The following is a 27380-nucleotide window of genomic DNA, read 5'->3' on the forward strand; positions in this document are numbered from 1 at the left end:
GGACGACCGTCGCCAGCTAGACGACCGTTACTAGAACTAGACGACCGTTGCCAGAGCCAGACGACCGTCGCCAGAACCAGACGACCGTTGCCAGCGCTAGACGACCGTCGCCAGAACTAGACAACCGTCGCCAGCCAGACGACCGTTACCAGAACCACACAACCGTCGCCAGACGACCGTCGCCAGAGCTAGACGACCGTCGCCAGAAACCAGACGATCGTCGCTAGAACCAGACCGACCGTTACCAGGAACTAGGACGACCGTCGCCAGAACCAGAAGACCGTCCGCCAGAGCCAGACGAACAACGACTAGCCAGCGAACACTATAAACGATTTAATCGATCGATCGAATCAAGGCAGCATAGACAGGTAGGCACAAACAGGGAGATGCTGACGGGTAGGCAGATGCTGACAGGTAGGCAGATGCAGACTGGTAATTAGATGCAGATAGGCAAGCAGATGCAGACAGGTAAGTAAATGCTGACGGGTAGGCAGATATAGATAGGTAGGCAGATGCAAATAGGTAGGCGATGCAGACAGGTAGGGCGATGCAGACAGGTAGGCAATGCAGATAGGTAGGCGATGTAGATAGGTAGGCAATGTAAACAGGTAGGCGATGCAGATAGGTAGGCGATGCAGACAGGTAGGCGATATAGACAGGTAGGCAATGCAGATATGTAGGCGAGGCAGACAGGTAGGGCAATGTAGACAGTAGGCGATGTAGGTAGGTAGGTAGATAGGTAGGTAGGTAAGTCAATAGGTAGAATAGGTAGAAGAGAACCATTGCTATATTATATTAAATTATCTAAAATAATATTTATTTTACTAGCCTTATAAATAGCCTAAAAGTAGCTTTTATTTATTAAAATATGCTATTAGTATAAAAGAGGTAAATATAATTGTGGTTGCCAAATGCGCAGATTGCTGGCAGGTTTCGCGCAGGTTGCGCGCAGGTTGCGCGCAGACTGCGCGCAGGCTGCGTGTCAAAAAAACACGATATAGGCTAGTCGGTCGAGTTGCCAAATGCCCTCAACTGCGCGCCAATTGCGTCAACCACCAACCATTGAGGCCATTGGTAGGGTACCATATTTTGCCGATGAGGCTATTAATCTATAGATTAAAAGTAGAGGTATATCCTAAGTATATATTATAAGGGGTTATGCTGGAATTAATATACCTAGGGCTAAGTAAATTAGCACTATTAAGAATAACTAGAGCGTTTAGAGCGCTATACTCCTACTTCTTAATCTCTATATATCCTAAGCTTAGAGTAGCATTGGTTAAGTTTTTTAGTTTTACGCCGTAAAATAAGGCTTTAATAGTTAAATAGTCCTCTATATCTCTTACGTATATAAGATAATCTATACCCTAGTTAGACGTAATAATCTTAGCCGTTAGTTATTAATACGTACGCGAAGTTAAAGTTATATTAGAATCTTTTTAATTTAGAGCAAGCGTTCTATCTTTACTAGGGTTTATAAGGTCTACTATATTAATTATATTATGCTTAAATATTATACTACTCCGGGTTACTACTTAAGGGAGAAATCTAGGGTTAATTTTCTTAGGTATTCTACTGCACATAGATAGCGGCGGGGTGTTGGTATTAGAAAAACTTCCGTTCTTAGTTTAGCTACTACTTATATAACTACCGAAATCTAATATTAAATAGCTTAAGGGTGTTATAGATCTGTTAGACGGGTATTAGCTAATACTTTCTATTATCTTATTAATAAAACCGTATCCTACTTTAGCTAGAGCTTTATTACCTATACTTAATTCCTTCTTATAGCTGGACCTCTGCCTCTTAACTTTAGCTAGCTATATTTCTATCTTACAGTCTTCTTTTAATCTTTTTAGTGATTTTAGTTCCTTAATAAAGTTAAGGCAATAAATATTTTAGAGATGGAATTTTAGCTTCCTAACTAAATTAAATATTGCCCTATATTGTAAACCTAGGTAAGGGCAATTTAGCGGTTTACTCTTATTTAGGGTTTCTATATACCTATAAATATGCTCTTTCTATATAGCCCGTTTTAGGAATTAATATATTTATACCGTAGCTAGCGTAGTACTACTAAGGTAGAAAGGATAGTAGCCGGTAGTAGTAAGCACCCTATTATATATAAGAGGGTCGTATTAAATAGGAAGTGTTTTACGGTTGTCTAGATACGCTTTATAGTGGTCGCTTTATTATACTTCCCTAAAAATCCACTAGTTATATTAGAAGTATAACTTAAAAAAGCCATTGTACCTCTTTTTATAGTAGTTGTATGTCACAGTACGTGCGGACTGTCAAGGTACGATGTACGAGGTGACTGTATATGATTGACAAACGATGTCGTGTGAGGATCTATGTAGGAGGTGAGGCGGTATATATACGTGTCGCTCAGGGGTCAGGTCCGTGCTCATGTATACGCGTACACGAGCCATAACAACGCGTCAGGTCAGTGCCGTGACATTGTATATATACCTCTAATCGTAAGTGGTTTTTATCTTTATATCGCCGAGCGGAGATTAAGCTGTCTTCCGCTAGCCTGTTAAGTTAGAGTAATAGTACTTCTCTAGCTCTAAGCCTAGTTAAAACTCTACTTTAGTATCCTTTTAATATAGCGTAACTATGTCGCGGAGAGCGCTAAGACCTATAGGGCTTTATAAGGTAGCGACCTTAAAAAAAAAATATGTAAGGCGGTCCCGTTTAGGTATAAGAAATTAAGTTCGGTTAAATATAGTCTAGTAATAGTATGGTAAGGTATTATCCTTACTATTAATATCTGGTCTATATAGCTGCACCTTCTACTACTTATAGAGTTCTTTAGTAGTTAGTTTGTATTTCTGCGTATAAAGCTTCGTTTAATAGGTTATAGAGTTTATATCCTTCTTCCCTTTTAAAGCGGCAATCTCCTTCTCTATATTAATATATTTTAAGCTATTCTTAAATTTATACTGCTTCTCCGCTAAAAGAGATTGCTATAGTTTTAGGTTATAAGGAAGAGATAAACCGCGGAAGAAGTTATTAATAATGCTACATAGTTTGGTGCGGAAGTAGCTCGCCTAGCTATCTATACCACTATTATTGGGTATATAGTAATTATTAAACGTATTTAAATCTCTCTACCTAGCGTGCTTTATTTTTTAAGCGGCTAAATATAGCTTGTCTTTACCAGAAATTAATTAGTAAGTAGCCTAAAGATAGAAGGAATAACTAGATATATACTAATCTAGTATAAATCCTCTACCCTAAAGTTGTAAATTATAGGCGGCTAAGGGTATTCTGTGTAGATGCCTAGCGCTTTAAGGCGGAAGCTAAATGCGTTTACCTTCTTAATTTTCTGTCTTATGGATATGCTCTTAAAGAAAGGTATATTAAGTATACTTTCTTTCCATTATAAATAAAGTATCTCCCCCTTCGGTGGTACTATATTAAGGAGCTCTTTAATAGTATTATAGTCCCTAAATACCTTTACTGTAATAAGTATGGCCAGTATTAGGAGTATAGGGCTATAAATAAGAGGTATTAATATTATACCCTTATATAGAGAGTGTTCTGGCCTACTAATATAAGAATTAAAACCGCCGCTTAAATTAATAGGCTAAGTAACCTAGCGCTTACCTTTTGTCTAATATTGTGGTTATGTTTTTAGTATTTTAAATAATTTAAATAGCAAACTCTGCGTTTTTATACTTATTGCGAAATACTACAAAAGTTATATCTTATATTATAACTAAGTTAATCTATTTGCCTACTACGCTATATATATATATATATTAGGGAGGGGAAGGGGGGGGTTTCCTTACCTTATAGTGTAAACCCTAGCTAAAACCCGCTTAATAGCTAGACTTAATATATTTACCAACTCGCGCGGAAGAATAAATAATAGCTATAAGGTCTGCCTAATTATTTACTCTTATTAGTAAGTTCTTTAATTAATGTCTGATACGGATCCTATCTAGGCCCACGCAGACTACTCTGTACACAAGGGAAACTTATAAATTGACAAGAAGAAAACCCTTGTTGATATAGGGGACGGAAAAACCCTATAAGCCACCTCAGTAGGATGAAAAACCCCTGTTTTGCCATGTCCGTCCGTAGCGGCGGCCCTGCGGGCCTACGGCTACGTCCTGTCCTCCTTGGATGATTCGAACTCCTTAGGAACCACTGCTTCCTTCTTTGGCTTATCCAAAGCTAGGGTTCACTACGTCCTAGCTAGGCCTTGCCGTTCGATTGCTGTGCTTATGCTTGTAGTTATGCCCCGTATCTTAACCACCCCCTATATACTATCTCTTGTTAACCATTGCCATATACGCCATGCCTCCCCCCCCCTAAGGCCTATCGAAGGCGTAAGGGGGATTTATCCGTTCTACCATCCTAATACTAAAAGACGAAAGCGGGATGTGTGTGTATATCTGGGTATCTTTTGTGCCTAGGCCCTAGTCACTAGGCCCTCTCTAAGGGCACCACTCCGTCGAGAGGAGACAAGGAAAACCGTACGGGGTTATCCAGCTGCCGCTTTCAGTAGTATTACGGCAGTATGGCGAGTAACCGCATGCTCCGCGGGCGATCGCCCTAGGGGTTAGGAGGGGCCGTATATTTGCTCGTTCGTTCGTTTGTTCGCGTTTACTTATTTATTAATATAAGGTCGTCGATGCTTTCTACTGGGGGACGGGGGATAATATCGAATACCGCGTATCCATGTTGGATCGTACAGGTGCCCTGGATAGGAGAACGTAGTAGTCATCGCATTGTAGAGAGCCAACAGTAGTGGTTTTTAAGATCTCACCATCCGAAAATTTCTCACCACCGCCCTCAACGCCCACAACCACCACCGGTCCTGTCCGCACGCTATGCGACGTCTCTGCGTTGGCTCTGGATCTGAACTTCGAAGACCAGGTTCGTAGCCGTCACCACGTACAGGTGCAGAGTCCGATTTCGACGGCCTATTTACTCTTATTACTAGTTATTTATACGCAACCCAATCTACTATTTATAGCTGCCTTTCTAAATAAATAAAGTAGTTCTTAGTTATAAACCTTCTTAGCCTTTTTTTCCTAGGTATTTTTAGTTTATTAGCTAGCGGGCCTTTAATAAACTAAATAAAATTAGAACTCTAATAAGGAGAAAATAGGAAAATATAGATGAAATATATATTTATAATAAAGAGGGTTATATTTATGGGTATTGCGGTATTAATATAACGCCAGCTAGTTATAAAATCTTTTTAGTACTAGCTAATAGTATCTAAGGCTGCTGTTAGATTATCCTTAACGCCATTAATACTATATGCTATATTCTTAATAAAATCTTTTAAGGATTTTAGGTTATATAGAGAAGAACTAGGATTTTCTTTAGCGAATCTATTTAGTAAAGGGTTAGAGTAGGATAGAATCCGACCGCTATAGTACGCTAATTATAACTTACTAGTACTATAGCTCTACCTTTCTAAGATAAGCTTTCTCTATCTTTAGCTTAAGACGCTTTTAAACTTTACTACTATCTATACCCTCTCTACTTTGGTTAAAGCCCTTTACCCTTACTGCGGTAAGGAACTCGCAAGGGTTCTTCTTTTTTAGTATTTAATAGAGAAACGGACAAGGTAAGTAGAAGCTAAGGTAAAGAAGGAAGGGAAGAGGAATATAAAGACGAGCTTGTAGGAGTGGACTGGCGAGCTGCGGAATAGCAGATAAAAGGAGAAAGAGAGAGAAGATAGGATGGAAATTAAGTGGTAAGTAGGTAGAATGGAGCGAACGGGCGCGACTAGAGGAGATCTTATAGCAAGAGATAAGGCACCTCCTCTTTAACTAATACCTTTGGGGACGCTATGTTATATATAGACGCAGCTTAGGACGGGCGAATGCTCTATTTTAAGGGGGGCCTAGTTTTAGGAACCTGTGGGCCTAAAACACAGCCCTTAAAATTATTGTGTAGAGTTAATAATTTACATCAGTAAGGACGTAGTACTTTTAAGGCATAATTAGTTAATAAGATAGAGGAGCAGTAACGTAACTAAGTAGCCTAAGCATGACCTAAGCGGGAGGGTGAGTAGCCTAAGTAGCGGGTGAGTTGAGGGTGCTTGGCGCCTGAGTAGAGCGGCGATGCTGACTAACCGAGTCGGATTCCGCCAAGGGGAGTTTTAGTCTGCGACTACCGTAGTTATTACTTCCGGGTCCCCGAATATCTATATTAATTATTCCGCGAATCCAGTCTAGCTTATAAATATATATCGTACTTCCTAATTAGTAGTTGTTATACCGTTGTCTTATATCTCTATAAGGTAAGGTTTAAACCATTTAAGTGCCCTCCCCATTAAGAACAATCCTACGTACGCTACTTAATCCATAGGTGTCGCCAATTTTGCTCCTTTTTATGTAACTTTAAAGTGTATTTGCGTAAGGAATCCTTTAAGCTTTAATCTTTCTCCTAAGAATTGTTTAATTAAAGGTAACTTAACCTTAGCTACTTCTATTCTATTAACCCTATTTTTAAGTGCCGTGTTATTATCTATTAACTAATTAACTATCGCCTATAACTGTTTGACTGTGACTAGTTGCGAGTTATTATCTGCTATACTAGTATCGTTACCTAATCCTAAGGTTATTGCTGCCGTTAATGGCGTTATGGTGGCTGCTTTTAGTGGCATGTTGTTTAACTTCTTAATACCGTAACTAGGTAGTAATTGTGTAACGGAACCTTGTAGCGGGTACTACAATAGGTTCTGTTAATAGGCTAGGTGTGTAAGTAATACAAGGAAGTCAACAACGTAATAATAACTAGTGGAGTGGTTGCCTAACAGATTAACTCTAATTATATTCTAAGAATTACTACAAAGAAGGAACTATCTAGGTAGGGACTGTAGTCCTTTAAATACACGACCGTACTCCTAAGAAATTCTCTTTATACGTAATGTACGTATAGTACGTAAGGTACGTAAGTTCCTCTTATTTCTCTTGTTCTTTACGTAGCATATTATATAACCTTAGTTACTATTCCTCATTATATAGTTCTACCGGCTCTATCCTGGACCGTGCTTATATTAACTAACTAGCTTCTTCTAACTCTTCCCCAAGTAGTCGTAATATCGTACTTAAAGCGTCCGTAACACTAAGCGCCTAGGTAAAATTAGGGCTAATTCCTTTTAATCCTACTATTATACTTAGCCAAATTTAAATGCTATTACCACGGGTAATAACGCCTATAGATGTAGGTTTTATAGAAAATTACCTTTTAGAGACACTAGCTTATGCGCGTACGCTTATAGTACTAGCTAATCTACTAGATTAGGAGGAGGACGAAGATATATAGTATATTCTGCACGAAAAGTTTATATATAGTAGCCTAGCAATTGCGGTTGCAGCTAAGGCTGTATATAGAGACTTATTACGCACTACTGCTATAGCGTAGAAGCATAAGGATATATAAAAGGATGCTCGGCAGTTACTTTAAACGGGAGGCGTACTTTATATACAAGATAGGTGCAATACTATAGAGAATTCTGAACTCTTAGTGTTGTAGGATACATAAGAGAAGCTAAAGAAGCTTAAGAAAAGGGCTGCTAATAAGGTAATTAAGGCCTAGAAGCGTAAAGAGATAGATACACGTAATGTTATAAGGGCCTACAATAAGGCCAACGGAATTGTAGTACGGCGAGGGCCTTATAAAAATAAGTAGTGAATATATCGTGATTTTCTGGGTTCCTTGGTGGGCTGTGCACCGTGCTGGCAGCCACCTAGCTAGCGAGGTGGTGTTGGTTGAGTTTACGAAACCAAAACGTCACGGGTATTTGTTGGATTTTGCTTATGCTTTTTAACAAAACTCAAGAAGGAAGACGGCGTAGCTGTTATTCCGACGCTAGCCAAAAAAATCACGTCTGGGCTCACTGAGGTAAATAGTAGAGGTGTCTCAACCCGAAGTCCCGAGGTCCGTGCGTCGTCAGTCGAATCATCACTCCTTGCTCAGAAATTTACGGCCAGTGAATATCAATACGACGCCTCTTACTACCACCACTATCCCAAGTGCTGTCCTCCACGGCCACCGCCTTCTCCTCAACCTCCTCCCTCAGTAAATCTACGCCATTGGAAGTCGCGGGGAAGCTTCAGAAGGCGACTTAGCGCCTCGGAGAGAAACCCTACCGCCATCAACATCACCAACCTCCACCTCTTTCAAGATGACGATGTGCGTCCAAATTCTCCTCTCTCAACCAATTTAACATTCCAACTAACCTGCTGCACAGATGGGACACCCTAACCGGCCATAAATCCAGCTCGCCGCCCACAACCACTTCGCCCAACCCCACCGGCACCCTCGACTCACGGGACTCTTTCACACCCACACCATTCGACCCTACATCCGCACAAGACGTCTCATCCTTCTTGACCGACCCAGCGCTACTACATCCGCTCGCGGGCCTGAACCAAGGCACTCTCGACTACCTAACCCTCGAAGAGAGTGTCCTGAGCGACCTTCCCGGCTCACGCTCTGTGCTGCCATCCCGAGGCTGGAGCGACGACCTATGTTATGGAACCGGCGTGACATACCTCACGGCGCTGACAATCGGCGGCGCATGGGGGCTCGCAGAAGGGTTGCAGAAAACAAGTCCGACAGCGAGCCCGCGGCTACGGCTGAATAGTGTGCTCAACGCTGTGACGCGGCGCGGGCCGTTTCTAGGGAACTCGGCCGGCGTAGTCGCGATGGTATATAATGGGGTTAACTCGACGATCGGGTACTACAGGGGAAAACACGATTTTACGAACAGCGTGGTGGCGGGTGCGTTGAGCGGTATGATTTTCAAGAGCACGAGGGGCGTCAAGCCAATGATGGTTTCGGGAGGCATTGTAGCGAGCGCGGCGGGGGCGTGGGCGGTATGCTTATTTTCTACATTTGCTGGAGGGATCGCGGGCTGACTTTTACTTTAGGTGACGAGACGCGTTTTCTTCTAGAATAACGATTATAGCATTCCCCCGGGTTTGGGCTGCGATATGAAGCTTTCCACTTTATCTGATTGGCTATTTTCTCCTTTCGGAACAGGGTTTGGGGTTACTTTGGGGGTTTCAGGTTTGCGCGCACCTCGCCATTAGCGTCTTTTTCTATTACATTGTTCATACATGGATCTCCCCTCTCCTCACGGGTGTTTTGAGTGTATCATAGAAAGGTGGGGATAGGCTGCTGAAGAAACATCAGCAGGCCTGTTTATTGCATAGAGGCATCGATTAGGCATGATTACACGCGAAGATGGAGGAGGCGTAGAGCTGTGTAGTGTAGGATCATGAATGTGGAATACCTAATTATCAGGAAATAACGCATTTGGCCCTGCGATCTCGAAAGTTAGGAGGATTGCGTAGGCGATTAGCCCGCGTATCAGTCCTACTCTCAGTGCATATTTCACTGCTTTACTAGCTACTTGTCATCCTTTACGTTCCATGTACGTTACTCTTCTCTTTATCGTACTACGCAAGATCCAGACCTCTATAGCGGCTTTCCAGAATGCTAAACGAAGGAGTAGTGCAGAGGGTGCCACGGTAAAAACTTACTCAATGAACAACTTGCTACGTAGGAGGTATGATATGCCGAGGAAGCCTCCCGCTGCGTTAAGCAGAAAGAGCACGAAAGCAGCTAGCATGAGCACTTCGAGGAAAATGAGGGCTATGAGGGCTATGAGATCGGTGAATCAAGAGCAGGCATAGAAGTCTTGGTCGAAGGGATAGGTTGGCTCAAGGGGAGCAAAAGGACGATTCACAGGAGTACGAAATGTAAGGTCTGTCCGAAGGGCCAAGAATTCTCGGCAAGAACTCCTGGGTTCGCGCCAATGTCATCTCCGATGAAAGTATAGCGGACCGAAGCTCGGGTCGCGGATGATGGCAGTGTACAAAAGACATTTGATGGTGTAGAGCGTACTTCTTCTGACTGCATATGGAGAATCAAACAAATGTTTACTTAATGAAACGGCCGTAGCCATCAAAAGAAAAGGACGAGTAAATATCATCAATACAGTAACAAAGTCAGACAAAGAAGGTAACAACAAGGCTCTTTTCTAGAACCCACTACCTCGCCGTCGCAGCATTATCGGCTCGTATTAACATTGTATTGCCAAGAGCAACTTACACTTCCACTAAATTATTGTTGAGCTTAGATGGCGGGCTTGTTTCATATTCGTCGTCAAGCATGGCTACCTACAGGAAGATGTGATAGCGGGGCGGACGAGGTTTCCCTGAGTGCCAAGCCAGCCTATTTAATCTTGGCACCGAACTTTTTAGCGAACTCCACCAAATTTTTTTGTGCCGCTATCGATATGGCAGCTCGCCTTCAATATACCGTCCAAACTACCCACCACCAGCGAACATGAAGACCACGTGGAAGGACATTCCAGTGGTGCCAACCTCCCAGGAGTTTTTGGATATTGTCCTCAGTAGAACTCAGCGACGACTACCCACGCAGATTCGCGCCGGTTTCAAGATCAGCAGAATTCGAGGTGCGACCGTTTCCTACCATACTGTATATGGAAGTGCTAATCCAGGATATTACTACAGCTTTCTACACTCGCAAAGTCAAATATACTGCAGAAACCTTCTCAGAGCGTCTTTCAGCAACACTCGAAGCATTCCCGCGACTACAAGACATACATCCATTTCGTAAGGACCTCAAGATGGCGAGAATAATTACTTAAACGATGTAACTAACCAGGGTGGTATATCAGACAGAGATTTACTTAATACTCTTTATGATGCCGAGTATGTGATCAGCTTTTCCGATCCAGAAACATACAGTGGCTAACTTGGATAATTTGTAGCCATTTCCGAATCGCCCTCGGTCAACTCTCAACTGCGAAATCTCTTATAGAAGCAGTCGCCCGCGATTATGTTAGGCTTCTCAAATATGGACAATCCTTATTCCAGTGCAAGCAGCTCAAGCGCGCTGCACTGGGTCGGATGGCAACAATATGCAAGAGGTTGAAGGACCCGCTGGTGTACTTGGAGCAAGTTCGACAGCATCTGGGACGTCTACCTTCTATTGACCCCAACACCCGGACGCTGCTGATTTGCGGATATCCTAATGTGGGCAAGTCATCGTAAGTAGATCTCACGTTTTGCGCACGAAACTTGTTAGGCAAATATACTAAGACCACTCTAAGTTTCTTGAAGAACATCTCGAGAGCGGATGTTGATATCCAGCCCTATGCGTTCACGACCAAGTCTCTTTTTGTCGGCCACTTCGACTACAAAATGCTCCGTTTCCAAGCCATTGATACCCCAGGAATCCTTGACCACCCTCTCGAAGAAATGAACACAATTGAAATGCAATCTATTACCGCTATCGCACATTTACGCTCCGCTATTCTATATTTCATGGACCTCTCTGAGCAGTGTGGCTACTCGGTATCCGCGCAAATCGACCTTTTCCACAGTATCAGGCCGCTCTTCGCAAATAAGCTAGTATTTGTAGTCATCAACAAGATCGACATAATGCGTCCGGAAGACCTAGATGCAGAAACACAAGAGAAGCTACAGGGGATGCTGAAGTCTGGCGAAGTCGAGCTTCTCCAGCTCTCCTGCACAACGACGGAAGGCCTCATGAACGTCCGCAACGCAGCATGCGACCGTCTACTTGCGGTCCGCAATGCTGAGAAGCTGAAAGCTGGGACAAACAGCTCTGGAGAGGTGACAGGACGATTAGGCGACTTGCTCAGGAGGATCCATGTGGCTCAGCCGATGGGCGGTGTTACGCGTGAAGTTTTCATTCCGGATGTGGCGAGGAATAAGATGAAATACGACAAATCAGACCCGAATAGACCGAAGCTGGAGCGCGACATCGAAGAAGAAAACGGCGGCGCCGGCGTGTACAACATTAACCTTCACAAAAACTACATCCTAGACGATCCAGAGTGGAAAGAAGATCGTGTTCCTGAGGTTTTCAATGGCAAAAACGTGTATGACTTCATCGACCCGGATATCGAAGCCAAACTCACCGCGCTGGAAGAAGAGGAGGAAAAATTAGAGGCCGAAGGGTACTACGAGTCTGAGGAGGACTTGGAGGATGCCGAGGAGGCAGAAATCAGGTATAAGGCCGAGCTGATCAGAGAGAAGAGGCAGCTCATTAGGAATGAAGCAAAGATGAGGAAGAGCTTGAAGAACCGGGCAGTAATCCCAAGAACTGCGAAGGCGAAGAAATTGTCCCAAATGGAGTCTCACCTCGGCAGTCTCGGATACGACACCACTTCTCTAGACGCAAGGGCACGGAGCCAAAGCCGAGGCAGGAGCTTTTTGCGCGGGCGTTCGGAAGCTACAGACGGAGATGCGATGGATATCGATACGCCCAAATCTGCATTTGAGCGAGCGAAGAGTAGAGGCAGGAGTCAGAGCACGAACAGAAGGGATGACGGCGTCACAAACGAGGCTGCAAGGACGAAAGCGGAGAGGCTCGCTAAACTGAGTCAGAAGAAGATGAATAGGATGGCCAGGCAGGGTGAGGCCGATAGGCATACTACAGGTGCTTTGACGAAGCACTTGGTGAGTATCCTCCTAGTGATTTTTAATGCGCGTTACTAATATTTGAATTAGGTCACAGGAAAGCGTGGTATGGGCAAGACGAACAGGCGATAAGTGGGCTTGCTGCAGACATATGGCATGCTACCTGTTGCTATGAATCGGTTTCTTCAATGGTGTTAGTAGATGATAGGGTGATATCAACAAAACTGGCGTTCAGGACCATGCATCTCGTGACAGATGAGTTTCAGGGTTTCATAATTTGTCTATATAAGGAATCATCATATGAAAGCTTCCTCCCGGCTTTGATACATTTGCGCATTAGCGTGCAGCTAACCTCTAGGTTATGCCAACAACAAGAATTTTGGGTTAGACCTTATTCTTCAAGTATATCCTTGCCAGCTAACAAAAGTTGAAGGGAAGCTACAGTTTATGTCCTCTGAGATCACAGACCGACGTCCCCAAGATATTTGCGAGCCTGCCCTCTTTCTATTGAACCTGTAATAAAGACTTTAGGCCGTAATACTCGTCCTAGGCCTTAAGCTTTCCAGGGGCTTGGCCAATGCTCTGTCTTCCTTTAAAATCCACTCGGGTGCACCTCTCTGTTCTTGATTAGCAACCTTCCATCTCAAAACACCCTTTTATAGAACAGCAAGACTCATACCCCAAGTCAAGTACGCCAGCATCCCTGGATAGGGCAGAGTATTACCAAAACCGGCATACAGCGTATCGATTATGGCATCGCCCACAGTATCGACATGCATCAGTGGCATAAGGAAGTGGGATTGGCTCATCTCTCCTTTGAAAAGTGGTGTCTTAACGAAACCAAGGACCGCCAACGACGTGCGCACTTTCGAAGCCTAATATCGGGATCTGGGTTCTAGACTGAGAGCCTGTTAAAACCGTTGTATCAGTCATTGGGACATCTCGTAGTCAGGGTTCGGCATGGACCAGATATCTCCTACCTCATGGAATGCGATGATCCCGCTTTAGATGCCGCGTAATCCGCAAGCCCAGCCGGTGGAATGTATCCGCTCATAGAGCTGACGTAGAGGATATAGCCATGATTTGTGTTGATCATGCTAGGGGGAAATTCTTTGATAAGCAGTAAGGGCACTGCTAAGCTTGTTTGAATGGTGAGAGTAACATCGTGGTAGGAGCTTTCTGCAATAGTTTGCCCACGGGCCGAACCAGCATTATTGACTATATGCTTGTCAACATTCAGGAGAATATTTAGTCATATGATGGTAATATACTTAAGAATGGGACTTCTTTTATGCGATCACAGATGTTCTTGATCTCCTAAATATCACTCAAATCGACTTTGTAGTAGTTGATGCGCTTAGACTCTAGGAGCACATCTATTAATAATATATTTTTCTAAAATTCTATCAACTAAGCATTCATTCTACTTACGAAACTCGGGAGACAAAGGCGCAATGTCAACCGCAACCACTGTGACACCATCGTCTGCCAATCTACTAGCCACGCTGGCCTCAATACCACTACTGCCTTCGGTCACCACAATAATCTCACTCTTAGCGTTCCATGGCTTGGTATGAACCCAATTATTCCTCATCAACTTGGGTAAGAAGTTGTTGATGTGCTATTGTTCGTGCTTCAAACACCAGAACAAACTGCACAAGAGAAACCCAGAGGAATATGCTCAACGAATGTAAAATATTGTTAATCACTCGTAAGGAACCCCTGAACACCTAAACTGCGGCCCATTATACCAACCGTATCAAAAGCCTAACCCCACCGCGAGAATCGCGACCCTAAACCCGTCGGCCTAAATATGGCGGCAGATTCGAACGTTGCCCAAAATTCCTTCTTTGCCTTGAGTCCCTTGGGCGGAGAGATGTCTACTTTCTTCTGCATCTTTGTCCCGTGAATCCAGTCCGTAAGGCCGAGAGTGCTGTAGTTAACTCGGGACTTGGAATGGTGCAGGTCGTGCAACTCAGCGGGCGGTAGCTTAAGGAAGTCGTACCCGCTATGGTCCGCGGCGGCCTCCCGAAGCTCAAAGATGGAGAATATAAACAATGAAAGGAAATGCGTTCCCTTAAGCGCTAGGGGTAGCATTATCGGAAGTACATTGGCGATCAGATGCTCGAGTGGATGCGCATACTCAGCCGCGAAAGAAACGGTATTGTATACTTATGATGCTTCTTGTGGATGTGGGCGTAGATGCTTGGATGGTGCAGGGAGGTAGCTTGCTGAAACTCGGTCCAATAGGCGAACAGGAAGTAGAATGCCAGCGGCCAGGCATGATTAAACAGGGTGAGGAGCATGCAATGGCGTATCTCTACCCATGTGGACTGCCGTTCTGGACTCTGTATTTCATGCCGGCGCGAGAAATCCGGAAAGAGAATGTCCATTAGCAGGCACATGGTCGCAGGAAGGAGGAAGCCTGCGACCTGACTAGCCACCAGCCCCCCATTTCAATCAAACCTGGAGAGTATTGAGTGCAGGAGCGTACCCAGAACGACTCGAAATGGTTGTAGAGATNCATGATACGGCTTTGATTAAATTATTAGGCGTTGAGAAAGAACTTTCTCAGAAACGACGGTTTAGACAACAAAAAATGGGTCAGAAATTTATCTACAGACAACTGCTCATTGACTCCAACTGCTCTATATGTAAGCCTCAAAGGAGAAGAAAGAAGAGGAATTACAACAGCTATCGCTCACGAATGGCCTTCTAGGGCAACTGGCGATTAATGGTCGGAAGTTGTCCCGGCGGGATTGCGCTAGCGATGAGTATTAGGGTGCGGGATACGTCCGACGAGAAACGGGCACAAAGTTGAGACTGCTGTTTAGCGGCGGGTCAAACGATCCGTTGTTGGTACCCGCAGTAAGCCGACGTGAAGGGCACCCTCGGGAATGCCACAAATGAATGGACCAGACCCGCATTTCTTCATAGCACCAGTGATGCCAGAGAAGGGATTGATAATGTCAGACGGGTAGGACAACTCTCTTCGTGTGTACGCGCCCACCAGGTCTCTGTATATGTCAGACTGCCAGCTCCAGCGATTGCCGTCGAACCGCCGGAGACGCGCTGAAGCGAGAGGGTTTATGTAATTTCGAATTGGACTTCTGCGAGATATCCGGACGTATGCTCGGTAAGTTTCTATTAGCATGAAGACCAGAAAGAGCCACTATGGTCAACACAGCGTGACTGTAAATGGCATCCATTTAGTTGATGTCCCGGTGCTTTTGCTCGGCGTCGTCTTGGGCGATACATAGACAGGCAGTCCACAGATACTGCTCTTGGAGCGCGGAGACGAGAATAAGTGCGTCCTGGATGACCAAGGGTAATGCGAGAGATTCTGTTATTAGTACCCCTAGACGTTGTAATGCGTTTAGGTTAGATCTGGTGGCTTGAAGGCACTGGACACCACCCCATACGTAACTCAGAGATACGTATCCGGATTCTGAAGTAGAACGCACCAGGCGTTTATTTGTCACATCTATCAAGAGCAGGTCGGCCATTCGGCCCAATCTTTCTTGAAGCACTGTCCTAAAACACGTCTCTTAATGGTAATTTCTACACTCATCAAGCCAGCATTGTATTAAGGGAACATAGACCTACCCTCTACCGGGCGGATACACTGACTTTGAGGAAGAAGTGGGTGACCTTGAGGAAGTTGCAGAGATCCGGGATAGCGGCTCGTCTACATCTTTGCTCTCAACTTGGCCAAATGGGTCTCTCTGGGGTATTAGTGCTACATAGATACAGAAGCCGGTTACCGTCAAACGAGGGCTGATCGCGCACAAAAAAGACTGAGTTCATCCTTCTTCTTTGAGAATACGCGAAAATATTCCCGTTCTGCCCCTTTGTATGCGACTTGCACGAAATTTCTCAGGTCATCAGAATTGCGGACGTTTCTTCTTGGCTGGGATTCAACTGACTCAACATCACGAGAACGATATCGCAGAGCGCATCTTTCAAGCTTCCAAACATGATTCCTCCCTTCTTCTTGCCGTTTAGGAAAGCCAGAGCGCGCTTGCGACAAATTTGACACAGATCGCCTTTTGGTCACCGCTCTCCGCCCTTGGCCTCAGCTAAGCCACTCGAGCGTCGTATCCACGAAAAGGGTGGCATTTGGCCTAACACGATAATTATGCTGCGTTAGGATCGTAAAGCGTTATTTAAATTGTTAAGATTTGAGGCTTTGGTGTTGGGCCAGTGTCTCCTGAGAGGTGTTCTGGTGTCAATGATGAAACCGGCTTGGCCAAGCCACTACGGACCTCGGGAAAGACAGGACCAGAGCAGTCATGAAACATAATCCGAGAAATTCTAGCACAACTCCACCATCTTCATTACTCCTCCAGGGCTGCGATCTGAATCACCACTTTTCAGACGTTCTTCCAGCATGCCGAATCTTCTTGAGCTTCCAAGAGAGCTGCGGGATATAATATATATGGCTGTTCTAACAGCCGAAGCTCCGAGGCCATCGTTATCTAGCAACCGTTTGAGACCTTGGAATGCCCACAAGATAGCTGCTCATGNGGCCAATGCGCAACCAGGCGAGTTTGGGAATACTTATTCTCTAGATGAACCACCGAGTACATGTACTTCTCTCCTATGCAGCAGCCATCAGGTCAATGAGGAACTCAGTGAAGCAATATCTCGCGCAAAGTCCCGCGGGCAGATGCCACTCAAGATCGATTGTCTTGTCGAGGATGAGCGCATCATCTATGTTACCTGGATTTCATTTCCGCTGGCCAGAACGCACATTGAACGACCTTGGTTCAAGTCTCCGAAATGGTCGACAAACCTCCATCAGCTGCGGGTTGATGTGAGGCTTACGGGGACCCGCAAGCGTAAATGGGCGGATCCCCTTATTACCAGTAAACCTCCTGGCCGTATTGCTTGGGGAGTATGCGCTGCGTTGAAGCGCATCCTCGACTATGGGCCGGACTTTTCAGCGCAGCAGAAAGCTTCAAGGACGTACATAATAGACGAGCTGGTTCTCAATGTCATAACGCCCTCCGAGATTCCTCCAGAAGGATTTCTCCCAGAAGATTATCAAGCTCAGGACTTAAGGGATGGACTGATTCATCCAAAGTCTGTTGCGCGAGAACTGAATGAAGTCTGGAACTACATATGGGCGCCAGGTTTTGATCCACTGAGGAATCACTATTGGCCCTTGATTGAGAGGATAGGGATTGTCAGGGTGTGCATTGATGGCGAAACGTGGAGAACGCGAGAGCTGCAGCTTGAACTGAAGAGGGGTCAGGACGAAAGAAGGAGAATTGCACTTCGAGGCCGGTAAAATTCTTCAACATCCTGCAGTAGGGTCGCAAAATGCAAGCTCTCTCGTAGCAGATATAGTGGTGTTCTTGGTCCTATGTGCTGATGATCGCGAAAAACGTCCGGCACGGCGTTGGTCGGAGGAAAGGGATCTATGCACCAGGTGTTGGTCTGTGATCCTTTTGTTATTTTTGTTATTTTGGGATTAGCAAGCCTCGCTGGACAACACACGTCCACGACATTTTCCTTCATCCTGCCCTTCTTGGGGATAACTTGTGCATCTCAAGCAGACATCTCCTCGGCTACATGCTGATCAATTATATACGACCTCTGATATGTGCGTGATCTCGCCCAATTAGCACTTGCTAAAGAAGGATCTGGAAGAGTCCTCCACACGCGTTCCTCGCTTACATAAGCAGACTCCCTTTGTTCCTGTGCCGTTTTTGTGCATGTTCCGGAGGCGATTTCTCCTGCGACCCGCATGAGGCTGCAGGACCCCTGACGCCAAGCGGCTCTGATGTTTTGTGAAACAGCAACACGCATTCTCCCTTTGTTGCAGGCCCCGCCGCTCCAACCTCACCATGTCTTCGCTTGTGCTATTGGCGGCCATCTCAGGGGTACCGGAGCAGGGTACAAGGAGCGTCAGGCGGGCTTTTGTGACCCCGGATTACAGTCTTTGACAGCACTCCTGGAGCTGAAAATCTTTTGCTTCATAAGAAGCAGGCGGATCTCAAATCAATTTGCTGCTATTCCATCCACTCTTTTGTAGTCTTTCCTTCGCTCTCCCATACAAATATTTTTGGAATACTCTGAAGCTGCTGGACAGTTTGACCTTCTCATCGATCACTTTTACAGTACTGTTTGCCATCGATCATAATGGAGTCGAGTAAGGACCTCCAACCAAATGAGACCGAACTTAGATCGAATGGTGTCAATGGCACGCAAAACATGCCTATGTCTCCAGTGTCATGGAAACAGCCACTTGCCATGCGTAAGCGGCGGACCACTACGAGTGTTGAGTTGGACGACTACTTTGTAAGCCTTTTCTTCGCAGCCAGATTAATACGAATACTACGGTATTTCTAACAGCGTACTAGGTCGGTCCTCGCGACATGAATAGACACTCCAAATGGCCCTTTTTCATGCGAATGCACGGCAGCGTCCTGCCCAAGATGATTCTACCCTTGACCATTGTATCATGCTGGGCAAGTCTGATCACGATCGTCTCCGAATTGTTGTTCAAGCTTAAAGTATCCAATCTCCTGCTCACGGTTCTGGGTTTCGTCGTCGGTCTCGCGCTTTCCTTCCGCAGCTCCACAGCCTACGAGCGTTACGCAGAAGGTCGGAAATACTGGGCTCAGCTCACCTTTGCCTCTCAAAACCTGGCGCGGACGATTTGGGTACATGCGAAGGAGCGAGAGGGTGATCTAGGGAAAGAGGATGTGCTTGCAAAACTGTACGTGTTGTCTTGCTTATATGCTCAAGCTTTGTACTAACACGCCGGGGTTGTAGCACTGGACTCAACCTCATCGTTGCATTCGCCAATGCCCTCAAGCATAAGCTACGCTTCGAGCCTGGTATCAATTACGACGATCTTCGTGGATATGTTGAATATCTTGACACCTTTGCCAAAGCCGCTGAAAAGGACCTAGAAAAGCCGGGCAAAAAAAGCCCCTGGAAGTCAGCGGGCGAATACCTCGGAGTGCCTTTCGCGGAATCCAACCCCAGGAAGCTGATCAAGCGTTCCAAGAAGCCTCTTGGAAACTTGCCAGTGGAAATCCTTACGCATCTTTCAGCCTACGTTGATAGCCTCATCACCAATGGAACCCTCTCCGTTCCTATTTACCAGACCCAAGCAGGTATATATCCCATATTCCCATCCTCAATTATTACCCAAGCCCACTAACTTTCCCCAGTCAATTCGGTTGTTGCTCTGAACGAAGTTCTCACCGGCACTGAGCGCGTCCTCCACACCCCTCTCCCAGTTGCCTACTGTATCGCCATCTCGCAAATCACCTGGGTCTACGTTATGATGCTTCCATTCCAGTTAGTGGACTCCCTCCGTTGGGTCACTATTCCCGGAACCATTTTTGCCGCCTACATCATCCTCGGTATTGCTGCTATCGGCCGCGAAATCGAAAACCCCTTCGGCATGGATGTCAACGATCTGCCCCTCGACGTCTATTGCGACGAACTCGCTACAGATATTGATATCATTACTAGCTCCCCAGCCCCAATCGCGGAGGATTTCATCCAGAGTAGCGAGAATCTAGTGCTATTCCCGCTCAGCTTCAAGGGCTATGATGCGTGGAAGGATAGGAGCAAGTACGAGATTAGGCAGGCTTTGATGACGAAGACGAAGGCGGATATGATAGTTAGAAAAAGTATGAGTGTAGAGAAGGATAGTGAGGATTTCGATGAGAAGGAGCATGCGCCGCAGGAAGCGCATGTGTGAGGTGGTAAAGCTTGACCTGTAGTTCAATTGTGAGTGTTTGGATATAGACGAGGGTAAGGGGCGTAGATTAACATTTCATGGGCTTTGGTTGCATTATCACTAGAATTATCGTATGGTTGAAGCACAAGGGCATGATAAAGCGTATTAGATGCCACCCTCAATCAGTCGTCTTGTATTTATTCCGGTACTCTAACCTCTTGAGGTCGTCCTCAGTCCTCAGCCCTTTCAGGTATTCCACAATATCATCTAACGTCAGTATAGCGAGCACTGGAATCCCATACTGCTTCCTGACCTCACTAATAGCGCTAGGCCTGGACGTCATCGTCTGTGGCACTAGGTGTTTTTTCTAGCCTGTCAAAGGCAACGATAACCCTCACTACTTTTCCGCCTTCCTTCCTATTGATCTCAATAGTCTCCCGTATTGTTGTCCCTGCAGTGATTACATCGTCGATGATGACGATCCTCAGCCCAGCCAATGGCGCACCAATGATATTGCCACCCTCACCATGATCCTTCGCCTCTTTGCGGTTGAAGCTATGGATTATGTTCCTGTACTTTTCCACATCTAGATCCGCAAGTTTATCAACGGTCGCCGAGGCGAGTGGAATGCCTTTGTACGCAGGAAGAGGATATCGAACTAGAAGGAGAGGTTTGCGGCAGCATGAGAAGCGAGCGTATGGGCGTATTCTAAGGATATTGAGCGGAGCAGTCGCGCACGGTGGAAGAGGCCAGCGTTAAATAAGTAAGGCGATATGCGTTTCGACTTAAGTGTGAAAGTGCCAAATTTGAGGGCGTCGGTGGAGACAGTCACTCAAGAAAGATGATTTGTAGGGAAGAAGGGAAGGTTGATTTGAGGCCATTTGAGGGCGAGGACAGCAATTGAAATACGCTGAGAGGTATACCTTGTATGAGGACAGCAGTGGGTGGCATCAAAAAATTGTTGGTTGTTTTTCCGCTCCGAGTCCATACCCCACCAAGCCCAAATCCCAAGTTACTTAAGTACCTGGAACCTGTTGACCGGACGATCCAGAATGAGAACTCTGTCTTGTTGGAATGAGACTTTAGAGCCTCTATATATACAAGAGGTAGGTAATCCAAACTAATGTAGGACGACGATCGCGATCGGCGCTCGGTCGACAGAAACATCATCCTATTCACAACTTATCCCAAATTATTTAAATGACTCCATTCTGGCATTTATTCCATATTTGGTCGTGGCCTTCGAAGCAATTCTTATCTTAATGGTTCCCACTAAACGTGGATTTTTTGACTGGGAACCGGCACTTGCATATACCGTCGTCATCATGCTTGCTCTGTCTCCTGCGGCACTGGCAGGGCGGATTAGATCCGAGGGCGTCATCCGTAACATCATTGCTGGTTATATCCTACGCATGTTAATGATCCCGAGCCAACTCATTTAGGCCCTGTTCCCTGAAGCGCCTGCATAGCCGTATCCCTTAACACGTCAGGGTCCTCAGGATAAGTGGTCCGTGCGGAACATCGTTCTCAAAACAACGCGTGTATCTATATAGAATTCAATCATCAATTACACCACCACTATGCCTTCTAATCGTGCTAGAATTGACGTAGACCTTGTTCAGAAGACTCAATATAAGGTCCCCCCAAACAAGACGGCGAAAACAGCACCTCCTAAGCCCTGGCCGCTGCCCGAATTCAAACCTCTCCATATTGACAATTGGGACAACCATGGCTCACCAAACCTGCCTCCAAACGTCGATACACATGATCCTTTTAGGCTATTTAGCCTCTTCTTTACGGATGAGATTATGGATAAGCTTGTAGAGTGGACGAACAAGCACGCGGAGCTCTATCCACCAGATGAGGAAACGGCACACCCACGCGCATGGCAGCCAACATGTAGGCAGGAACTCTACGCGTACTTTGGTGTGCTTATTCATATGGGAATCACCATAGAATCAGCCATTGAAGACTACTGGAAGGATTTAAACTCGCATGGTACCGAGCATATCGTCAAAAAGTATATGGGAGTTGTTCGATTTCAGCAGCTTGATCGCCACTTTCGAGCCTCACCACCATGGCCAAAGTCTGATAAAACACCTAAAACGACGTTCACCCGAATCGATGAGCTTAGTGAGCATATTCGGCTTACTTGCAGAAGGCTCTACTCCCCCGGAACCCACCTCGCCGTCGATGAAACGATCCAGCGCTTTATGGGCCGTGCCTCTGAAATCGTCAATATTCCATCTAAACCTACACCAGAAGGCTTCAAAATATGGGTTTTAGCGAATGAGGGCTATATATTAGACTTCATGTGGCACGCTAAAGGTGATGGGAAGGGCCCGGTTGATTTGGATGAATCCTTTGTTAATAAGGAAGGCTTTTCAAAGACGCAGGCAGTAGTCCTCGATTTCCTCCTCCAAAAAGACGAAACAGAGGAACGCCTCTACCCACCTAAAAAGCACGTTGTATGGCTTGATAATCTGTTTACAAGCGTCAAGCTCCTTACAAAACTACGAGACCTTGGTATTGGAGGCGCAGGAACCGTTCGAACGACCAAAACAGTGCGGGAGGAACAGGGGGACCTAGAAGGCGATATTCAGGAGGCTTCATCTATATTAGGAAAGAAGAAGGTGCCTGCCGAGCAAATCAATCGAGCGCTCGCTGAGCTAAAATTGACCCACGCAGCCCAAATACCATAGAGAGAACTCTATAGGGCGGTCTCTAAGAACGGTCAGGTAATGGAGTTCGCCTGGAAGGACGCCAATGTAGTGCTTTTTATGAGTAGTGTTGATGACGGTGAGTTTTACAATTCAACTCTAAGGCTCAAAATCTAATGACGTCATACATCACCAGGTCGCCAAACCAAAGTTACCTTGCGAAAACGTCCTCCCCTTACTGCCAGTGGCGCCAGACAGACTAGGAAGGTCTTTGGCGATGATGTGGAGAAGATGTTGCCTATTCCTACCTTCATATTCTGGTACAATCACTATATGTGCGGCGTTGATATTGCTGATCAATTGCGCTCGTACTTTACAACGCAGAGGACCCACAGGCAAACTTGGAAGCCTCTATGGCACTTCCTTCTTGATACAGTAATTGGCAATTGCTTTCTACTGTCCTCTTATACTCCCACCGATCGCCGCGCGAGCCGTCAAGAAGGCCATAAACAATTCCGAATCGACCTCCGCACAGCCTTATTCGAGCGTTCGATTCGGAAGCGAAAGCACCCAGCACCCGAACACCCATCTCGACGTTCTACAAAGGATATAATATGGGTCCCTACAGCGCAGCATAAGCTGATTAAGCTGTTTACAAAGGAGGTTCATTGCTCAGCTTGCATAGAGGCCGGCAGGTGTACTCAGGTGCAGAATATTGGGCGTCGAAAGGCTCTATCAGATCTTTCACCCAATACTACAAGGAAGCCTCGCGATAGTAAGGAATGGGAGAGGCGGCAGCGTCCTCCAAGGACTCATTTTGGCTGCAGTATATGCAAAATACCATTCTGCAGGAAGGACGACTGCTGGGGGCCTCATATTGAGCGACTCAACTCCAAAGAATAAGCTTATATATCAATTTATTATAAAATCAAAAGCTTTGTATTCCTGAGTACGGGCACCGAATTTATGTGATCTAATTGGCTACTCCTTATCGATAACCTGAGGACCCGAATTGACGTGTTAAGGGATAGGCCTCATAGGCTCGAAAAGTTGCGCATAATCATCATAGAGTTATAGAGTTCGACTTAACCGTTCGTCTAATTTCGGAATATCCTCAACTCACGCCTGAATCTATGTGGGGGCTCGGAACAACCCACCAAAGCCTAAAAAACTGGGGTCTTAATGCATAAACTAGCACATAGCCCTGGGTGGCAGATCTGCCCATATCCAGTCACTCTTACCTCGCAGTAGGCATAACGACATTTTATGGACCTAAACTTTAATTTTATATCACGACTCCGCGCACGTGAAGACTTCACCTATGCATAAACCGGAAGAACTTTTGGGGCTGTGTGGGGGTTGGTAGATCAGGTCTATCATGGATGTAGACACCAATAGATCCTTCAGGGAACAGGGCCTTATGAAGAAGACGTATACAAAGGATTTCTCTACAAATTGTCTGACCCCGACCCCGGAGGAACAGTTTTGTTGGGCGGAAGACCCCCTTTCAATAGCGAAACAGCCGCGAATTGTAAGCTCGCCCTTGGTAAAGAAGTTGCAACGGTTGCTAATATGGTCCGGGACTCGCTCCCAAGAAACAATAGTGTTTTCGTAGTTTAATGTTATTAACTGATCCGTCTTATGTGACTTTTTTTGTCAAAGACTCAAGGCCTTTCCCACGCCTCTGCCATACCATCTCGTATGTTCTTGTCCAACAACTAAATCGAATTCGGTACTTGAATATACGAATCTTACAAACATGAGTTGATAGAGGAGAAATGGCTGGACAGTTAGGAAGTACGATATGTTATTGGAAAGCAGGACAGGCGGTATAAGGATCTAAACTCCTAAATCTGCATGCAGTTATAATTAAAATAGCTGACTAGACTAACGATAGCTCTTCACGCATACTTCATCAGTATTTATGACTATTTATGGAAATGGTTAAGAGCCCCTAATATAGGAACACTTATAAATAGAATGACCTCAAAGCACACTTAAAACCGCACTATAAGAAAAAAAACACCCGAAAAGACCAAAAGGACTAAAAAGATACGGCAGCTGGTATTCGCTAGTGGTCACCCAACTAACTACTAATCAAGCCGGTTGATTGCTTAAGTACCTGAGAGCGGACGGGATCGGCTGTTTTCAATCACCTATGAGTCGTATCTGACAAGAGCGCTGAAAAAAATAATTCTTATATCCCCATGAGACACCTGGAATAATTTCTCCATAAGTCCAGAACGTGCGTACTCTGCATTCGGTAGTCAAATGTCTAAAACAGTAAGATGTCTTGAAAGCGCTCCTAGGCTCCTCTACCACGGTGCAATTGCAGCGTGCTCAAATTTGTCCTCAAAACCTAGACACCCTCCACCTTGATTGTTTTCTCGTCTCACTCTGGCAACATGTCGGTCGTTACTATTACATATACATCCACAGATTTCTTTAATTTAATATTATCCCTTCTCTTGGGTATTTTCTTTTACATTGTTGACAAAAGCCATTGGTACGCAGAACGCTGTGGAAAAATATCAGGTTTCTTCCGTCGACATCGGCCTAAGAGTGATTGGGACGAAAGAGTGGAGAGGCTCAGCTTTCTCATCCAGTTCCTCATCTGCTGGTCAGGACCTTGGCTCCTGAGTCAAATCGTGAGCTCCGATTCCCTGCCTTGAAGTAACCTCCACTGACTGACTTCAATGTAGTTTGGCTCCTGGTGGAAGTGGTCACTTAAAATACTATGAACCGGGCCCAGTCTATACTTCATCAATGTGGTTCGTTGCTTAATTCTCTCCCATTGACCTCTCGAAGAAATCCTCAACCTTTTCCCTCCGGATCTTGCTGACAGCGATGATTCAACGCAGGGGATCTTCGGAACTCCAACCTTGGAATCCCACAGCGGAAATATCCAGACTGAACCCTCCAAGAACATTCCATTAGCGCGTGTTGATCACGCACGGCCGTCAAACGTATCGTTTCCTGCTTCGGACACAAATTTCCCGAAAGGGTATAAACTTTCACCGTTTCATCTACGAGATCAACGAGATCAACGAGATCAACGAGATCAACAGCCGGTTTTTTTTTCAGAGTCTATCCACTGACGCGTCCTCAGAAAAATCACAAAATTAAGGCAATTTCCGACCAATGCGATGCTCGTACAGTCTCCTTATTTTTAACGTTCTCAAAGAATATCTGCCATTTAAGCAATACTCACCGAGTCAGGAGTACTTCAGCTGGCTATCATATGACTCTTCCACATCTGAGAATGGGCCACAATAACTCAGAAGGCGATATCAACGAGGCCCACCAGTCGACTTCTAAAAGAAGTAGTCAACAACCGAATCAGACCGTAGATTTTCAACAACAACACTCTATGTGCTGACAGCTGTTAATTTTCAAGTCCAACCGCAGCAGCCGGAAAGGAAAAAGCATAAGTGTAACTGCAAATATGCCTCATTATATAGAAGGAAGTATGGATACATTCGGTAGTCAACTTCAGGTCAGTAGTCAATCAAGCAGACATGTTGAAGCACTCTTGAGCTCCCGGCGCAATGCTGTGTTTGTAGCACTTTCCACTTGGGATCTTTTAGAAGAGACGCTTCCCATATCTTCTCTTTTCCCTCTTTGTCTGACTTCAAATATATCAGCTCCTTAAACGAGTGGAACCGGTCAGTGCATGTCGTAGGACCAGCAGATGATCTGCATCTCCCACTGTTACTCGCGCTTAATAGCGGGTTTGTTATTCTTCTCATTTGCCTCTCGAAGTCACCCAAGATGTTAGGGGAGGTGACTGGCGGACTCCAAATCTCGGCGGATAACGGACCTATTGAATTGTCTAGGTTAAGATCGTCTACCATCTGTTTAACTACCTGTTCGCCAACTCTTCTGCGCAGTAGGGAAACCGCATAAAAAATGAAACCCCAGATTTTTTTTAAAGAAACAAAGTCCCAAGTCAGTTCTCTTACCCACACACTGCCTCATGTGCTTTCCTCCAATTTGGATTCTTGCTAACACTTGCCGTCGTAGAAAAATTGACAAGCTAGCAGCACCCCTTCGCTTTGGGCCAGGGTCTGGCGCCGTCGACCATTATTCAGGATTTCCCCCTCCGGGGCTTGGGAGTAGAGGCCCAGACGAGTCCGAAATACGATTTTTGTCTTGAGCTCACGAAGTTAATGAGCCTGACACCGTTGACCGTTAGCTTCGTATCTTCCTTCGAGGTCCGAAGCAAAGTTCCAGGGCAGAGACATGGACAATACAAATTTTCTTCTGAGCTCCTGAAGCAACCCCGCATCTCTCATTCGTAAGCTTGGGGATTGCAAATCGTAACTGAGTGGCTTCAGCATCACTTCTCGGGGATGTGGAAAGCGAATCACCAGATTTCAAGAGGCGTGGAGCATTGCAGACATAGGTAGTCGTTGATGCGTAAGGCGAAACAAGTTTTTTTAAGTCAAACAACGAGAACTAGTTGTTTAGATAACGTCTAGCTTCGGGTGAACAGCAATGCGTGCAACAGCAAGAATCACATTCACAGAGATATATACAAAAAGACAAACCGCATGC

The 27380-nt window shown here is 45.4% G+C and overlaps 9 protein-coding genes across 9 annotated transcripts; 4 read left to right on the forward strand and 5 right to left on the reverse strand.

The window, feature by feature from the left end:
* Positions 1-8161: 8161 nt before the first annotated feature.
* K441DRAFT_688932 (mitochondrial import inner membrane translocase-like protein subunit tim23) lies at positions 8162-8933 on the forward strand (the record flags this gene model as incomplete). The annotated part of the gene is made up of 3 exons (XM_067652248.1): positions 8162-8169; positions 8228-8855; positions 8910-8933. 3 exons carry the CDS (start codon positions 8162-8164, stop codon positions 8931-8933), a joined length of 660 nt encoding a protein of 219 aa, XP_067500975.1.
* Positions 8934-10287: 1354 nt separating this feature from the next.
* K441DRAFT_664780 (nucleolar GTP-binding protein-like protein) lies at positions 10288-12802 on the forward strand. Its single transcript, XM_067649401.1, has 6 exons — positions 10288-10462; positions 10521-10622; positions 10688-10721; positions 10781-11059; positions 11123-12497; positions 12549-12802. Exons 1-6 carry the CDS (start codon positions 10333-10335, stop codon positions 12588-12590), a joined length of 1962 nt encoding a protein of 653 aa, XP_067500976.1. The 5' UTR covers positions 10288-10332; the 3' UTR covers positions 12591-12802.
* A 1336-nt stretch (positions 12803-14138) lies between these two features.
* Positions 14139-14985, reverse strand: K441DRAFT_729286 (uncharacterized protein). Its single transcript, XM_067654191.1, has one exon. The coding sequence runs from the start codon at positions 14553-14555 to the stop codon at positions 14226-14228; it is 330 nt and encodes a 109-aa protein (XP_067500977.1). The 5' UTR covers positions 14556-14985; the 3' UTR covers positions 14139-14225.
* On the reverse strand, positions 14250-14849 carry K441DRAFT_664782 (uncharacterized protein). The gene has a single exon (XM_067649402.1). The coding sequence runs from the start codon at positions 14762-14764 to the stop codon at positions 14576-14578; it is 189 nt and encodes a 62-aa protein (XP_067500978.1). The 5' UTR covers positions 14765-14849; the 3' UTR covers positions 14250-14575.
* A 337-nt stretch (positions 14986-15322) lies between the features above and the next one.
* K441DRAFT_664784 (uncharacterized protein) lies at positions 15323-15950 on the reverse strand. Its single transcript, XM_067649403.1, has one exon. It carries the CDS (start codon positions 15665-15667, stop codon positions 15485-15487), a length of 183 nt encoding a protein of 60 aa, XP_067500979.1. The 5' UTR covers positions 15668-15950; the 3' UTR covers positions 15323-15484.
* K441DRAFT_616311 (uncharacterized protein) lies at positions 15323-15964 on the reverse strand (the record flags this gene model as incomplete). Its single annotated transcript, XM_067645739.1, has 1 exon — positions 15323-15964. The coding sequence occupies one exon, from the start codon at positions 15962-15964 to the stop codon at positions 15668-15670; it is 297 nt and encodes a 98-aa protein (XP_067500980.1). The 3' UTR covers positions 15323-15667.
* An 821-nt stretch (positions 15965-16785) lies between these two features.
* K441DRAFT_664786 (uncharacterized protein) lies at positions 16786-18065 on the forward strand. The gene has a single exon (XM_067649404.1). It carries the CDS (start codon positions 16897-16899, stop codon positions 17749-17751), a length of 855 nt encoding a protein of 284 aa, XP_067500981.1. The 5' UTR covers positions 16786-16896; the 3' UTR covers positions 17752-18065.
* A 540-nt stretch (positions 18066-18605) lies between these two features.
* On the forward strand, positions 18606-20184 carry K441DRAFT_575165 (UPF0187-domain-containing protein; the record flags this gene model as incomplete). Its single annotated transcript, XM_067644145.1, has 4 exons — positions 18606-18764; positions 18827-19185; positions 19242-19588; positions 19646-20184. The coding sequence occupies 4 exons, from the start codon at positions 18606-18608 to the stop codon at positions 20182-20184; spliced, it is 1404 nt and encodes a 467-aa protein (XP_067500982.1).
* Positions 20185-20341: 157 nt separating this feature from the next.
* On the reverse strand, positions 20342-21114 carry K441DRAFT_688936 (orotate phosphoribosyltransferase; the record flags this gene model as incomplete). Its single annotated transcript, XM_067652249.1, has 4 exons — positions 20342-20509; positions 20562-20821; positions 20902-20994; positions 21087-21114. The coding sequence occupies 4 exons, from the start codon at positions 21112-21114 to the stop codon at positions 20342-20344; spliced, it is 549 nt and encodes a 182-aa protein (XP_067500983.1).
* Between the last annotated feature and the right edge of the window lie 6266 nt (positions 21115-27380).

Source organism: Cenococcum geophilum (assembly GCF_001692895.1).
Source record: "Cenococcum geophilum 1.58 unplaced genomic scaffold K441scaffold_39, whole genome shotgun sequence".
NCBI lineage: Eukaryota > Fungi > Ascomycota > Dothideomycetes > Gloniales > Gloniaceae > Cenococcum > Cenococcum geophilum.

Bases quoted from the DNA above. Each gene is read 5' to 3' on its own strand.
- K441DRAFT_729286 (XM_067654191.1), bottom strand. From the start codon at position 14,555: ATGCTACCCCTAGCGCTTAAGGGAACGCATTTCCTTTCATTGTTTATA.
- K441DRAFT_664784 (XM_067649403.1), bottom strand. From the start codon at position 15,667: ATGGATGCCATTTACAGTCACGCTGTGTTGACCATAGTGGCTCTTTCT.
- K441DRAFT_664780 (XM_067649401.1), top strand. From the start codon at position 10,333: ATGAAGACCACGTGGAAGGACATTCCAGTGGTGCCAACCTCCCAGGAG. The intron at 10,722-10,780 runs GTATGTGATCAG...GATAATTTGTAG, and splicing joins AATACTCTTTATGATGCCGA to CCATTTCCGAATCGCCCTCG. The intron at 11,060-11,122 runs GTAAGTAGATCT...GACCACTCTAAG, and splicing joins CCTAATGTGGGCAAGTCATC to TTTCTTGAAGAACATCTCGA.
- K441DRAFT_664782 (XM_067649402.1), bottom strand. From the start codon at position 14,764: ATGCTCCTCACCCTGTTTAATCATGCCTGGCCGCTGGCATTCTACTTC.